At 57.5% G+C, this 15,446-nt stretch overlaps 1 protein-coding gene across 6 annotated transcripts in view; it reads left to right on the top strand.

Annotated features, from left to right (window-relative positions):
- The window catches only part of HSPA12A (heat shock protein family A (Hsp70) member 12A), a 110,955-nt gene that overhangs the window by 82,408 nt on the left and 13,101 nt on the right, over positions 1–15,446 (top strand). For all 6 annotated transcript variants that reach the window (XM_070432189.1, XM_070432187.1, XM_070432193.1 and 3 more), the window contains 6 exons: positions 304–389; positions 1,115–1,242; positions 3,940–4,126; positions 6,430–6,534; positions 8,240–8,356; positions 14,928–15,099. In XM_070432189.1, the coding sequence (XP_070288290.1) occupies positions 304–389; positions 1,115–1,242; positions 3,940–4,126; positions 6,430–6,534; positions 8,240–8,356; positions 14,928–15,099 (795 nt within the window). The remainder of the gene's footprint in view (positions 1–303; positions 390–1,114; positions 1,243–3,939; positions 4,127–6,429; positions 6,535–8,239; positions 8,357–14,927; positions 15,100–15,446) is intronic.

The raw sequence follows: 15,446 nt of genomic DNA on the forward strand, positions 1-15,446 counted from the left end.
GAGAGACACATCGATTGGTTGCCTCCCGCATGCACCCCAACCAGGGCCAGGGAATCTGTAACCAAGGTATGTGCCCTTGACAGGAATTGAACCCAGGACCTTTCAGTCTGTGGGCTGATGCTCTATGCACTGAGCCAAACTGACTAGGGCTCATTTGGTCAAGTTTTAAATACTAAATGTAAGGGGGTGCTGACACCTGAACTTTGTGGCTGGGGTCAGCCTGGCCACCACGCAGCCTCGCTCCTGCTCGCCAGGCCAGCCCCTACCACCACTAAGGAACATGCTTTGTCTTTCTCTTTCCAGAAACGGCCCCCACGTCTGCATACTCATCTCCTGCCCGGAGTCTCGGGGACACAGGGATCACGCCTCTGTCCCCCTCCCATATCGTGGTAAGACATGTGTACATGTGTGTGGGAGTGTGTGCTCATTATCTTGGCTTTGTGGGGCTGTTCATATGAGGAGGCAGCTGAACATCCCGTCATGTTCCTGGGTGGAGATTAAGTGGTCCTGGTACCAGCCATGTGAGCCCTCCCGAGTCCTTGTCCCACTCTGGGCCTGTGTGGCTGGTGCCGTTGGAGCCAGTGGCCTGGGTGGCAGCATGGGCGGGCAGGTGGGGGCAGCCCTGAGGGGACAGGACTCATTGGGGTCATGCGTGGTTATGGCAGGACCCGGCAGGGCCCCTGGCATGTGGAGCCCTGCTCCCAGGCCTGACACACGGAGCAGGTGGAGTGGTCACCTGGGAGGTGCACGGACCCAGCTGGGAAAGCCCTCGGGGCAGTGGCTGCGGGTCTGCACGGGGACTTGGGGAGAACAGTGGGAGGAAGGCTGTCACTCAGAACCACTGGGCTCCGGCCCTGGTGGTGGTGTCCGTAAGAGCCACGCGCATGCACAGTTGTTGATAAAGGGGAGTGGTGGCAAGCTGTGGGCTTGGCCCTTCACTTAGGGGCGCCTCCCTGGGCTGAGGCTGGCCTCCCCTCTCCCCAGGGCTTGAGCCAGACAGCGACTGTCCTGGGCAGTGGGTGTACAGCGGGGCGGGGTGGGACCACCTGGGGCATCTTCCTGAAAGCCAGGCGTGGTGGACCCCCTCCCCATACCTTACTCGGTGCCTCTGCAGAACGATGCCGACTCGAGCGTCTCGGAGCAGCAGACGTTTCTCGTGGTGGTGGCCATCGACTTCGGGACCACGTCTAGCGGCTACGCCTACAGCTTCACCAAGGAGCCGGAGTGCATTCACGTGATGAGGCGAGTGCTTGGGTGGGCAGGCGCAGGCGCAGGCGCTGGGTCCTGGACTCTGGCCCAGCTCGGCCCAAACTCACTGTGCCACTCGGGGCAGCCACTCTGGTCTCTGGGCTGCAGCGTCGTGGTCTGTGACAGTGTTGGTTTATTCTGACTAGTTGGTCTGGGGGAGGGCTTGGCTGGTGCGTTTGAAACCTGTCCCGGTGACTCCGGCGTGCAGCCTCGGGGGAGGGGTGCCCACTTACAGGTGTCTGTGGTGGGCACTTCCTGTGGGAGCTTAGGCAATTGCTAAGCCTTCTAACCCTCAGTTCCCTCATCTGTAAAATGGGGAGACTGACCATGCTGCCTCGCAGGCTGTGCGTGCAGACGAAGTGAGACTTCCTGTCAATGTAAGCGGGGAGGTGCTAGCTCTTCCGGGTGCGGAAGTGTCACAGGTGACGTGACCAGAGCAGAAAGCACCTCGCCTGAGAGGAAGCAGAGCGGGGAATGGCAGCCAAGCGAGGGGTCACCTGAAGTTGCCCTGGGTCTCCTGGGGCGCGCTCTCAGGACACTCCCTGTGTCCACCCCGTGCTCACAGCGGCCGGCACACTCTGGTGCCCACCGTGTCCCCACGTGGCCCGCTGTCTATGAAGATTCTGGTCTGTCCAGCACCAAGGCCTGCTCCCCCGGTCTGGGCCTGGCCTTCCCACAGTCTTCAGCCCCCGAAGCTTTGGGAGCCAGGGACTGATCACCCCAATTTTCCAAGGTCAATATGGCTCTGAAGATACATTGTGATTGGCAGTTCCCTTCGCTGGTAGTTGTGGAATTTAGTTATCACTCACGGGGTAAGATTTTAGGCATTTTTTAAAAGTGTGGTTGACAAGACAAGTTGTAATAAAAGTAATCCCCACCCGGTTTGGGTTAGGCCCCGCCTTTCCTCTGGAAAAGCGGACTCAGCTAAGGGACCCGCACCAGGAGGCTCCCGAGACCCGTGGTGTCACCTCATCTCTAGGAGACCCCGAGGCAGCACGGCCTGTTGAGCCAGGATCCTGCCTCCGATTGGCCAGACAGGCGTAGGGTCTGCCCGCTCCGCCGTCTCCGAGACAGAAGCCCCCAGTGGAAAGAGCACGTGTTAAAAGCTGGAATCAGTGCTGGTCAGTGTCTCCGCAGTTGTCTTAAGAAATGCTATTTCCAGGAGGTGGTCATGCAGTGAAAGCGGGGGAAAGAGCAGACGTAACTGAACTTGCTGGGGAGGAACCTCCTAAAACAGGGGCCGCGTCCAGGGCCTCAGAGATGTCATCTTAGTTGTAGGATTTGGAAGGAGGATCCTCCTGAATTTTACTTCAGTCAGAACATAGGATATAACCGCGGGACAGACGGACGGAGCTGTGAAGGAGAAGGTTAACTTACTGTATTTCAGTAGGAACGAAGGACTAGAAATGGAGGGGAACGCTCGGGCGGTCGTTTCTGACACGAGTGTCCTGTTGACAGTAATGGGAAGCCCTTTGTGAAAGGTGGTGTGTGGGTGCTCCCCTGGCCAGTGCCCAGTGCCCAGTGCCCAGTGCCAGCCCAGGATGGTGATCAGCCCTGTGTCTCGGGGGTCACACGGGACTTGGCTCCCTGGGTAGGGCCTGTTCCCCGCTAGAGCTTGACTGGGAAACCGCCAGACACGAGCCCAGACCCCTCTGGGCGGCAAATGCAGGTGGAGGCTGGCTCTCCATCTGGACGTGGTGGCCCACCGGAGCTTAGCGATGCCGTCGGGGAGCAGGCGTGAGCTCGGCCAGGAGCGCAGCCACCTCCCCAGGCGGCCAGGGCGAGAGGTGCTTCCCCTCCGGTACGCTGTCTCCACGTTCACCCGGACTCCCCGCTCCCTGCAGCCTCCCTGTCCAGGCTCCTGGTTTCTGTAAAGGGCACCTTCTCCTCCAGTGCCCACGCTTGCAACCTCGCCTCGGGGACGCCTCGGCTCCTGCTCACCACTGTGTCCATTCAGCGCGGCGCTCCTCCAGTGGTTCTCAACCTGTGGGTCGCGACCCCTGAAAATACATCCTGCATATCAGATATTTACATTACGATTCATAACAGTAGCAACATTACAGTTATGAAGTAGCAACGAAAATAATTTTATGGTTGGGTCACAACATGAGGAACTGTATTTAAAGGCCAGAAGATTGAGAACCGCTGCTCTAGACCATCCATCCCCACTTCCTCCCCGCTCCCCGCTCTCTCTTCCTTGGCTTTCCACCTCTGCTCCCAAGTGAGGCCTGAGCTGCCTCCTCAGCCTCCCGGCTTCCAGCCTCCCTCCTTTCGTCTGGCTGGCTCGGTCAGCAGCAGCGCTGACTCTGACTGCCCCCAAAGCTGGGGTATCTAACACCTTCCGTGGCTCCCGTCTCTCACTGTTGAATCTCTCCTCAGTTCTCTTCAGCCTGGGTCCCACCTCCTTCCCAAAGTCGTTTCTGACACTTCCCATTGGTACAGTCACTGTTCTCACTTACACTCCTGTTCCCCAGCCCACACACGCATGCCCACGCCGGCCACCTCTGAGCAGCCTGTGCGTCCTTTCCTCCTCCGAGGTCCAGCTGTCTGTCACCCCTCCGAGTTTCTCCTGAGCCCACAGCCTTCCCCCTCCACCCCCTCCAGCTGGCCCCTCTGCCTTCTCTGACCCTGGGGCCCTTCCCTGGGACTTCGGAAGAAGGTGCCACAATCTCTCTCTTTCCTTGGCGGCAGGCGGTGGGAAGGAGGTGACCCTGGGGTGTCCAACCAGAAGACCCCCACCACCATCTTGCTGACCCCCGAGAGGAAGTTCCACAGCTTCGGGTATGCTGCCAGGGACTTCTACCACGACCTGGACCCCAATGAGGCCAAGCAGTGGCTGTACCTGGAGAAGTTCAAGATGAAGCTGCACACGACTGGGGTAAGCGGGCCTCGCCCCGGCCCCAGGTCCTCCGCATCGGAGAGCCGGGGTCCCTCCAGTCTTGCGGGTGTGGGGACTTTCCAGCCCAGGGGCCCTGGGGTTCCTCCCAGGCAGACATTCAAGTCCATTGACCTTGATTTTAGAATGACCCGAGCACCCAATCCGTTCGTGGAACACACAGCACTTTCTGATGGACACGTGGGCGGGGAGATGTTGAGACTATTTAATGGCTTATTTGCCTGGGAAACAGACCAATCAGAGTGGATGCTGAGAGGAGCTTAGGCCTAGGGCAGTGATGGGGAACCTTTTGAGCTCGGCGTGTCAGCATTTTGAAAAACCCTAACTTAACTCTGGTGCCGTGTCACATATAGAAACTTTTTGATATTTGTAATCATAGTAAAACAAAGACTTATATTTTTGATATTTATTTTATATATTTCAATGCCATTTAACAAAGAAAAATCAACCAAAAAAATGAGTTCACGTGTCACCTCTGACATGCGTGTCATAGGTTCGCCATCACTGGCCTAGGGGGCTGGGGACCCAATGATAGGAGGCCCCCTTCAGTTGCTGGATTACTGGGAGATTAGGGGATCCTGAAGGAGGGTCGTGGGGACGGGGCCTTTGGCGGGGATGAGGGCAGTGTAGCCAGTCCAGAAGTAACGCGTGGCCCCTTAACCCTCTGCGTGGGGGAGGGGCAAGCTCAGGAAATCAAGTGCCCAGCAACTGGCGGCCCGGCTCCCGGGGCAGGGCTGCTCCCAACACACTGTCCAGGTCAATGACGGCCTCCCCCTCCAGCTGCGTGGAAAAGGCTGGGCCAGAGGAGAGAACCGTTTCCGTGCAAACACGTTATTCCGTAGAGATTCAGGATGGCGATGGTGTGTAAGGCCGGGACTCTAGGGCAGGCAACCTGGGTTTAAGTCCCGCCTCGGCCCCTTCCAGATGCTTAATCCCAGTCCCTGGCCTCTCCGTGCCTTGCTTTACCTTATCCGTGCAGTGGACACACTGAGAGTGCCTTCGCCATGGGGGTTTTGTAAGGAGAAGAGGAATCAGAACACGCAGAGCTCTGGAGCCATGTGGTACTTCTAAGTCTAGTCAGTTCTAGCTCCTCTGATTGCTTTTATTTGTCGCTGTTACGTGTTTGCAGACGACAAAACAGGTACTAATGGGAAACCCAGCCACCAGCACCTACTTCCCAGGGCTCAGTGCTCTTGGGGTGATGGTCTCTCTACAAAGCAGACAGGCTCCTGCTAGAAACGCACCCTCCCTTTTCGCCTGAGGGGATTCAGTGCTTGCGCCTCAGCTTATGCAGGTGGACACAGGAATTTTTAAAAATTCGGAGCCTGTGGCTTCCAGGTGCTCGGCCACGTCTCTGAGACGGGGAGCCGCCGCCCAAAAGCTGGGGTGTCTTTCTGAGCATCTGGGGAGGGATGTGGCAGGCCGGGAGGAGGGGCTTGTGCAGATGGGTCCGGATGACTGACAGGCTTCACGAGGCTGGTTTAGCGGCTCGATGCCCCCTCACACTCCAGAGGCAACGCCTAATTGCCCAGCAGGATCGATCCGGAGGCCCCGCTGACTCCCCAGCAGTAATGAGCCTGGTGGTTCCGGCTGCTCAGGGGCCCTCTGCCCATCCCCACTCTGGGGGACGTTTCTCCTCATTTCTGAATGACCCCAGTCCATACAGCACCCGCAGAGCGTCCTCCACCCGAGGACGGCACTCACACCTGCTCCGTTGCTGGCGGGGAAGCGAGGCGCGATGCTGGGCTCCCAGTGGATCAGGCTGCAGGGCCTTAAAATAGGAGCTCTTCTATTTTGGGGACTTGGTTGGCAGCTCACTGGGGAACGAACGCTTCATGTCTGTTCAGCATCGGGCATGTCAGTGAGTTGGCATGATTATGTAGGCTTCCGTGCGGGCTCTGAGGGTGACCATGTGTGTCCCGAGTGCAAATAACATGTAAATTGCACCAGCGGTGCCTGCTGCCTTTCTCTCTTCCTGGGCTGTGGCTGCCCTGAAACCTCGCTCCCAGAGGATCTGGGAGGGAGGGAGGGAGGAGGGAGAAGCGGAGGTGGCGCTGAGGGGAGCAGCCAGGGCCTCCTGCACAGTGCAAGGACATTGCTCCAGGCCTGTTTTGGGGAAGTCGAATCCTGGGCTGCCTCTCACACATTGGGAAACACAAATATGGCCACCAGCCGCGTCCCCCCCGCCCCGCCTCCTCTGCCCCCCACAGCTGCAGGCAGCTGTCCGTGAAGCTAGAAGGCCGTCTCTCCTTGTCTTCTTACTGTCTCCTTCCTCTCCCTGCCAGGACCTCACCTTGGATACAGACCTGACAGCAGCCAACGGCAAGAAGATCAAAGCCCTAGAAATCTTTGCTTACGCCCTGCAGTACTTTAAGGAGCAGGCGCTGAAGGTAGGACACGTGGAGGTGCCTGTGGTGGGGGGTGCACCCGCCACCTAGGTTGTGCCTGGAGGGAGAGAGCAGGATTCGCCCTCCTAACTGCAGGGGGTAGTGGAAAGTGGCACAGCCACTGGGAAAACGGTGTGGCCCCTTGAACCAGGAGTTCGATTCCCGGCCTGGCACATGCCTGGCTTTCGGGCTTGATCCCCCGTAGGAGACATCATTGATGTTTCTGTCTCTCCCTCTCCCTTCTTCTCTCTGAAATCAAAAAATATATATTTAAAAAAAAGAAAAATTCCATGAAGAAAGCTGCTCAAGGAGATTTACAGGAGCGAGGCCTTCCCAAGGGGCGGCTTGGCATTGAGGGGCGGGTGGACGTGCATGGGGGTCTCGTTCATGAAGGAAGCGAGCACAAGTGTGGGACAAAGGAGACGTTCGGTTAATGTCAGGATCCTTCCCCTCCCAGCTGTCCTCCAGCGGCTGGTGGAGGCGGATCTAAGCAACTTCCCCTGCAGCCAGGGAAGCCATCATTCAGTTCCGACTCTTCCTGCTCAGAGTCTAAAATGGTCTGGGTGGCAGTAGGTGTGCTCAGAACCCTTCCCAACACTCACACGCTCCCCTGCTTTAACGCCCAGTGCAGACCCGCAAGGAAATAACACATGATTAAAAAACAACAACAGAAAAACAGAAATAAAACCCCCAAATCGGCTATTTCATGGTGGCCCAAAGCGGGGAAAAAGAAAAAAGTTTGCTGAATACACTTAACACTGCCGAACTGTACACTTAAAAATAATACATTTTGTCATATGTATTTTGTCACAGTTAAAAATGAAAAAAAAAGAAGCTTACTGATCATAGAGGAAGTTAGTTCAGTGAGAGGGTGGGTCAGTCCCAGGATAACCATTTGAAACAATAGGGAAAGTGTGACATCCATCAGGAAAAACAAAAATCACCAGCCGGTTCCTCTGAGTCGCGTCCATGACGCTGACTCTGGTGCAGAAGAGCCCTGGTGTGCGTTTCGCTTTGATTTCAGGTCTGTCTGGTGACCGTGGCTACAGGAGGGGAGGGGAGGAAGGAAGCAGCATTTATCAGAAGTCTTTTCCGTGCCAGACGTCCCATGTGTGTTCTCATTTAATTTTGCCGCTTATGCCGGGGGTTAGTTTTATTCTCCCCATTTTACAGATGGAAATACTGAGTCGGCACTATGCTATTTTGTCTACGTGGGCCAGGTGGAGACCTCTGAGGCTTCTGCCCATCCCCTTTACCCACATGGTGTAACCTCGACCTAGAGCTAAGGACAGCATGGTTCTCGCGTCAGCCATTTACATCCTTCCTGTCCCACCAGGAAAATCCCCTCACATGCTGGGCTGGAGGGGAGGAAGATGACAGTGACAGCTCTGACAGCTGCCACCAGACACTGTTCTAGATACGAGACCATGTGTTGCAATTTAGTTAAGACATTGGCCTTTAGAGTCAAGATAGACCTGGGGCTGAGTCCAGATTTTGGCTCTGCCCCCTTCTAGCCGTGTAATCATCAGAAAGACAGCATATCGAGCCTGAGTTTGCCACCTGCAGGAAAGGGGCACAGTTATAATCTCTCCCTAACAGCATTCTTGGAGGGATTACTGCAGATGAGGTATAACAGTGTTGATGCAGGGTAAGCTCTCAGTAAATGTAGCCACGTCCGCCTGACCTGCGGCCCTTTCCTTGGCTGTAGGAGCTGAGCGACCAGGCGGGTTCAGAGTTCGAGAACTCTGATGTCAGATGGGTCATCACGGTGCCTGCCATCTGGAAGCAGCCCGCCAAGCAGTTCATGAGGCAAGCTGCCTACCAGGTGAGCGCGGGGCGGGAGCGGACGGGGCCAGGTGCCCACGGTGGTGACCGGCACCCCCTCGGGTGTCCAGGGTGCGTAGGCCTCCTTGGGAGGCAGCCGGGTCTCCCGCAGGCAGGGGCACCAGGAGCCTTCCGGTTCCTCAGCTGCCTCCCGGGGGAGGAACGGGCTTAGACTGGCAGGGGAGGGGCGTTGTGCATTTCCAGGTCCTGTTGCCACAGTGGGGTCCCTGGGCTAAGATTTCAAACGGGGGCTCGGAGGCACGTCACTTACTTGAGACTTTCAAGTACAAGGCTTGGAAAGCAAGGAGATTCGGATGAGAAAGGAGTAAAGACAAGGCCCATGGTATGAACCGGGCACCCGCTTGGTGCCGGGGCAGAAAGCTGTGCAGGTGCAGCCAGGACATACTGGTCCATTTCCCTCTGCCCGCCTCACCTGTGAACCCACAGGACCACGCATGGTCGCCCCAGAGGGGCGAGGGCTCTCGCACCTGCCGGGTGGCAGACACCTGGATGAGGGCAGGGCATGGCTAAGGAGCATGCCAGTCAACACAGCGCCATGGAGACGGCATTCCAGGGCCGATGGCCAGCCCATCCCTCAGGGGTGCCTAGCCCCCCGTCCACGCGCCCCCCTTTCCGCTGGTGCCTCAAACTCTCCCAGCCTCCAGCCCTCACTTGGTTGCAGACAACTGTGCCGGGTCGGGGCTTCCATGAGAGCCTGCCGTCCTGGCAAGAAAGGCTGGTCCTGCCGATCTGTGTCCTAATCTGGCTCCTGCGTGTTTACTGCCTCCCCTGGGCCCTGAAAGCCACCCTGGGGCTCGGCCAACTCTGTGCCCTGGACGTCAGTCTCCACAGCCATCCGCCCGAGCCGGGCGGGGAATGCCGCCAGGGATATAGGTGTCCTTGCCCTCCGTCAGGGGACTTACCTCCGACGCTGAGTTTGTGGCCACAGGGACGAACCTTTCCTGTCGGACACCCACCGCATCCGCCCTGAGTGCAGCAGGGTAGTAGAGTGGGCATCCCCCCCCCCACCCCCCCCCCCGCCCGGCGTCATGGACTGTACTCCACACTTGGGGCTTCACTCCAGGCGGCAGGTAGAGTCAGGCCAGTGCCCCCTCCCCGCCTCACCCCGTCCCGCCCCAGACTGTCTCTCTCCTTCCTCTGCTCAGCGTGAGAATCTGGCCCAGCCTATGTATCTGCCAAAAATAGACTTGTTTTCATAGGGATGAAGGAAAAGGGTGGAAGTTCCAAAAAGAGGCAATCCTTTAAAAACAGAGAAGCCCAGGCGCACCTCAGCTGCCACAGAAGCCCGGGCGGCCTGGGCTGTTCCATGGATGTGGACGTGGCCTTGGGGCCGTGTCCAAAGACAGGCCCCGGGAACGGCTGTCTAAGGCGATGCAGCCCTGTGTCTGGTCTGAGTGTTCCCAGGACGGACACTCAAGCTTCATGGTTTTGACCCCCATTTCCAGCCCACAGGATGCCTCCAGCAACAAACGTGTGACCCAGAAAAGGGTCAGCTCTTATTTTTAGCCTGAAAACGAAAGAGGCGCAGTGACCAGCAGATGTGTCAGGGCTGTTAGAGCTGGTTCGGGGGCGGGTGAGGTGGGGGCCTCCTCCAAGGGCAGCATCTCTGAAGGCGTGGGGTGGGGGCTGGAGGCAGCGAGGGGTGGGGAGAGGCCCTGGGGCAGCTGAGGAGGAAGGAAATGGGGGGTGGGGTGGGGGTGGCACCCCCTGGGTTTGGCACAATCAACATGGCACCTGAGAGAGTAGAAGGCCACCCGTCCCGTCCCGAGCAGTGTGACCAGCATCCTTGGACGCAGGGAATTCGCTCTCTGAAGCCGGAGACCCTCTGCAAACAGGCCTGTCTCCTCAGTACCGGGGAGTTTTTGTTTGGTGCCGCGATTGCGCAGTGTTTTTTTAAATCCTCACCAAAGGATATGTTTTGTTTGTTTTTTAAATTGATTTTTTAGAGGAGAGGAAGGAAGAGAGAGAGAAAAGAGACAACAGCAACACACCGATGTGAGAAACTTTGATCAGTTGCCTCCCATACACGACCCAACAGGGGATTGAACCCACAACCTAGGCCTGTGCCCTGCCTGGAAATGGAGCTTGCAACCTTTTGGTGTTTGGGGTGATGCTGTCACCAACCGAGCCACCTGGCCAGGGCCGTCCAGCTGAAGTTTTGACCCTTTGAAATTCTGATTTGATACTTGTGTCCAGTTTACAGTCACCGAGTGGATTTGAAGATGGCAGGGGCCATTCAGTCCCTGCTCCCTCAGTCATTGACTCATCAGACAAACCTGTGCCAGGCATGTTCTGTGTGCCAGGGCTGGGCGAGGCCCTGGATTCATACCTGTGCCCTGTGCGTCGGAGCCCGGCCCTGCTCTCAGGTAGCTTGCGGCCCAGTGGTGCACTGAAACCTCACACTTCTGGGGGGCAGAGGGCGTGCAGGGGCGCAGCTGCCTTGCTGACTTCTCTGCGGTCTCTCCAGCCTGAGTCCCAGTGACAAAGTGGAAATGAAGCTTGCTAACCTGTGGCCAAAATGAGCATCTCTCCAACTCTCCCTCCTCACTGCCCCCCATTTAGTCTATGGAATAAGAAAGATGTGTACTGTGATGGTTAATTTTCTGTGTAAACTTGACTGAGCCAAGGGGTATGCAGATATTTGTTCAAAAGTCATTCCGAGCGTTGCTGTGAGGGTATTTTGGGCGAGATTAACCTGTAAATCAATAGCCCGAATAAAGCAGATTGCCCTCCCTAAGGGGGGTGGGCCTCACCCAGTCAGTGGAAGGCATGAGTAGAACCTACCTAGAATAAGAGGGAATTCCTCCCGCCTGCGGCCTTCAAACGGGGACATTGGGTTTGGGGTTTCTGGGTGTTTTGGGGTTTTTTTGCCTTTGGACTTGAACTGAAACATCTCTTCCTGGGTCTTGAACCTGCCAGCAAGCGAACTAGACCATGATGGGCTCTCCTGGTCCTCCAGCTTGCTGCCTGCAGACCTGGGGACTTGTCAGTCTCCATAATCATGTGAGCCACTCATTGTCATAAACCTCTTTCTACACATCCATACACCGGATTCTCTGGAGAACTCCAATACAGAAGCTGAGCAAAAAGCACTTCTTGGCCCAGCCAGCTTCTGAGATGCAAGAGTGCCCATCAACCCTCCCACCCAAAGTGCTGCCCCTTAACCCATCAACCTGCTTGCAGGTGAAATCGGAGCCCTTCCTCCCAGGCCTGTCGAGGTTCCCTGAGCCCCAGTTCATGTCACAGTCCGTTGGGACCTGAGCGTCTCCTCCCACCGGCCCGGAGGAGGCAGAGGCCTGGCTGCAGAGCAGGGGACGAGGCCCTGGGCAGCATCTCCCACTTTATTTCATCCGCGAAACTCCAACATACCTGCTAGTGTCAAGCGCTTGTTGAAAAAGTAGGTTAACCTCTGTCTTTTATGAAGGCTGGGGCACCTTTAGACCCTTGAAGAGCATTCAGTGAAAGGATGGTGCTGTCCTGGCTGGGTGCTCAGCTGGGCGGGTGTCAGCCCGTACACCAAACGTTGCGGGTTTGATTCCTGGTCAGGGCACATACCTAGGTTGTGAGTTCGATCTCCAGTTGGGGAATGTTTGGGAGGCAGCTGATTGATGTTTCTCATATTGCTGTTTCTCTTTCTCTCTCTCCCTTTCTCTTTCTCTAAAATCAATAAAAAAATATGTCTTCAGGGGAGGATTAAAATTTTTTTAAAAAGAACAGCTGGTCCCTCCTCTGAGGCCCAAGAGACCTAGAATGGGAGGTAGTTCCACTGTGTCCTGAGAGTTGCACGGACAGGAAACAGTTTCTCTAGAGGCATTTTGCCTAAAACGTGTCACTCTAGGAGGTTCCAGAGCCTGTTAAATAAATGTTTCCCTACAGATGATTTCATCATCTAGCACAGAGTTGCAGCTTACATTTGCCTCCCTTTCTGAACAAATGGCAGTGACAAATAGCCACATCAGGAAAAACACACAAAAAGAACCACCCCATGACGCCCAGGACGGTGCAGCTGGGCCCGTGCAACTTGACGCCCAGCCAGCGGGGCGCTCGCCGGCCGTCTGGCCATTTTTCTCAGCTGTAAACACAGTCCCCGGCGGATTTTTCCAGCTGACAGCAGGGCCAGGGAGGGGGAGCCCTGTAGTCAGCGTGGACGCCCACGCCCTGGCCTCCCTGGAGTTACCACCTGCTGCTCCTCCCCCCCGGGAGCAGGGGACCATGAAGCAGCACTCCAAGGAGCTGCTCGGATGGTGCTCCTGCCGCCCCAGATTCGTGGAGGAGACAAATGGGGTCGCATGCTCTTAGTTGAAACAGTCTGTTTGTAGAGTCCTTGGTCACACAGGCAGAATGCTTGTCTCATTCGGGCTTGCGGAGATGAGCGCCAGGAAATTGCAGAACTTGATTCTGGCCGGAGGGATGCGTGACTCATTCATGTAGCAGCCACCCTCTGAGCCCTTCCTGTGTGCAGTGGGGCAAGGAGACGTGGCTGCTGCCCTTGGAGGACATACCCTCTTGGAGGAGAGGCCAGACATGCACAGCCATGAGATCCCAGCTCCGGAGGCAGGACTTGCAAAGGCAGAGTGAGCGCTCTTCTGCTTCGGGTGACCCTGGCCTGGTCCCAGGCAAATAGACCCCCCGCCTCCGGACAGGGTCTCCGGACAGCGCCGGGCTGGAGGGCCTCTGCTGAGAAGACTGCACGTGTTTATGCAGAAACAAAGCTCACACTTGGGGCCCCAGACCCTCCCGCCCAGAGAGAGAGACGGCTGGGTTTTGAGCCTGGCGGATCCCCTGTTTCCTCCTTTTCCTGGAGTCCAGGGCAGCCCTGGGACCCCTCCTGGGAGGTGGAATCTGCCCGCACCAGCTGCTTCCTCTTGCCTGTCCCTCAGCTTTCCACTGGCCACCGTGGGAGCAGCTGGTGGGGGCGCAGCCCCTCGTTGCCACTGGGAGCGCGAGGTGGAGCATGGGGGCTGGTTGGAACAAAGGAGTGTGTCACTCTGTCCCGGTCTCCCAGGCACCGCCCGGCCCTCTCTCACCTGAGGTTTTCCCGCTGCTGGGAGGCCTTCGGGATTGGCAAAGTGGAGATGCCCAGGCACCTGCCGCTGATGGTATCTCAAGAGGACAGAATTAATTGGTTGGTTTGGGGTACGGTATAGGCAAGTATAGGCAGTGTGTCATCGGGTACTGTCCCGGAGTAAATGGGTAGAGGCTGTACTTTTAAGCCAGTTGAGGGGAGCATTAGAGGCACCAGGGAGTTTGGTTCAAGTCCTCCTGAAGGCTTGGGCCCCACCCAGCAGCTGGACTCCCTCAGACCAGAAGAGCAGAGCACCCAGGAAAGAGCTGGTCTGCAAGGCGCGAGATCTGGGCCGGGGCCGCTCGGCCGCTTACGGGTCGGGTACCTTGGAGCTGAAGAGACTGAGGCCCACCTCCCAGGAACCCAGGACAGGCCACCCTGCTTCTCCGAGCCCTGGTTTCTTCCCGTACAGAGTGAAGGAGTGGGACGGCATCCTGAAGTCCTTTCCGTTTTTCCCTTATAACCTGGCCTCCCAACCCGCCCAGTTATTGCACCTGCTAAACCCCTTCCGCCGGCGACTGTGAGCGGCTCCTCCTGGTGAGAGGCCCCTCCTGGTGAGAGGCCATTGTGCACGTGTGACGCCAGGCAGACCTCCCCGGCCTCCAGGATGAGGCCTTATGAGCTGGGTGTGGAACTGGGGCCTTTTACCAAGTGGGTGCGGCATCTGAGGTTCCCTAGGAAACGGGACCAAAGACAACAAACATAGAAGGCAGGAAACCCCCAGGCCTGAACAGCTTCAACGGACAAGCGAGGCGGGCCGGGACCTGTTAGGGGCCACGCCAGCCCCTTTCCCATCTCCCCTCAGAGGGTGATCCCAGAGCCTCCCGGAGGCACGTGCCTGGAACAAGCCAGATGTCACAGAGCAGAGCATTTCTGCGGTGAAAGGGATAGCTAGCGGCTTTTAATGAGGGAGCGGCAGCTGCCTCCCCACCCACCCTCCAGAAGGGGGCGCTGTGCGGGATTCCAGGAGGGGCTCTCTCCCGGAGCCCTGGAGCCCTCCTGTCCGACTCCCATCCAGCAAAACCCCATGTTGCCTAGCGAGGTCCGGCGATGGGCCGTTTGCTTCCTGGGCCACCAGAGAGCGGGGCTTGCTCTGACTCGATCAGACTGTTTGGCCTGTTACAGCCAAAACCAGACCACCTGCCGTCCCCCCGTAACAGTTTCCAAGTTCCGGGGACTTTCCCCCCATGCGTCTCAGTTCTGGGCTACTTAAGCCCCAGATGCAAGAGGCTCCGGGGCCCAGAGGGTCTGGCGTTTCCCAAGGATGCTTGTACATTTCCTTAGTCCACTGTCGTGTTCGGGGACCCCGCTCAGGACCCAGCACCTGATCACCCCCAATCTTAAGCTCTGCAGAGGCCTATGGGGGGAATTCCTCAAACCAGCAGGGCCCGAGTGACCCTTCCTGGGGGTGTCAGCCCCAGGTGGGGGTGTCCTGGGAGCAGCCCCCCAGGGAGCCCCGGTCCCAGCCTCTGCTTCTGTCTTCCAGGCGGGCCTGGCCTCCCCCGAGAACGCGGAGCAGCTCATCATCGCCCTGGAGCCGGAGGCCGCCTCCATCTACTGCCGGAAGCTGCGTCTGCACCAGATGATCGAGCTGAGCAGCAAGGCCGTGGTCAATGGGTACAGCTCCAGAGACACAGTAGGAGCTGGGTTTGCACAGGGTACCTCTGCTCTCTCTCTCCCCCTCCCTGCTCTCCCCTCCCGCCTGCATGTCTCTGGGCCGCTACTATGTACATGCACTCGGTGCTGTAACGAAGAATCAAGATGCCGCCAGAGAGGCTGGCGTTAAACACCCTGTGCTCAGCCCCCCGCCCCCCCTGGCCCCTCCTAGGGGCCTCGGCACACCTGGCAGTGGGTACCCTGGTTCGTCACCCACCCATGTGCCTTGGCGGGGGGGAGGGCGCTGCTCTCCAAAAACTCGAGGGGGCCCTGAGAGCAGTCCTTGGCCTTGCATTTTACTAAGCTCTTAATCTTTCTGGTCTGTTAACTGATTCTCAATCTAATCCCA

The sequence above is a fragment of the Myotis yumanensis genome, unplaced genomic scaffold (assembly GCF_028538775.1).
Source record: "Myotis yumanensis isolate MYYU_CA2020_CCGP unplaced genomic scaffold, mMyoYum1.0.hap1 SCAF_13, whole genome shotgun sequence".
NCBI lineage: Eukaryota > Metazoa > Chordata > Mammalia > Chiroptera > Vespertilionidae > Myotis > Myotis yumanensis.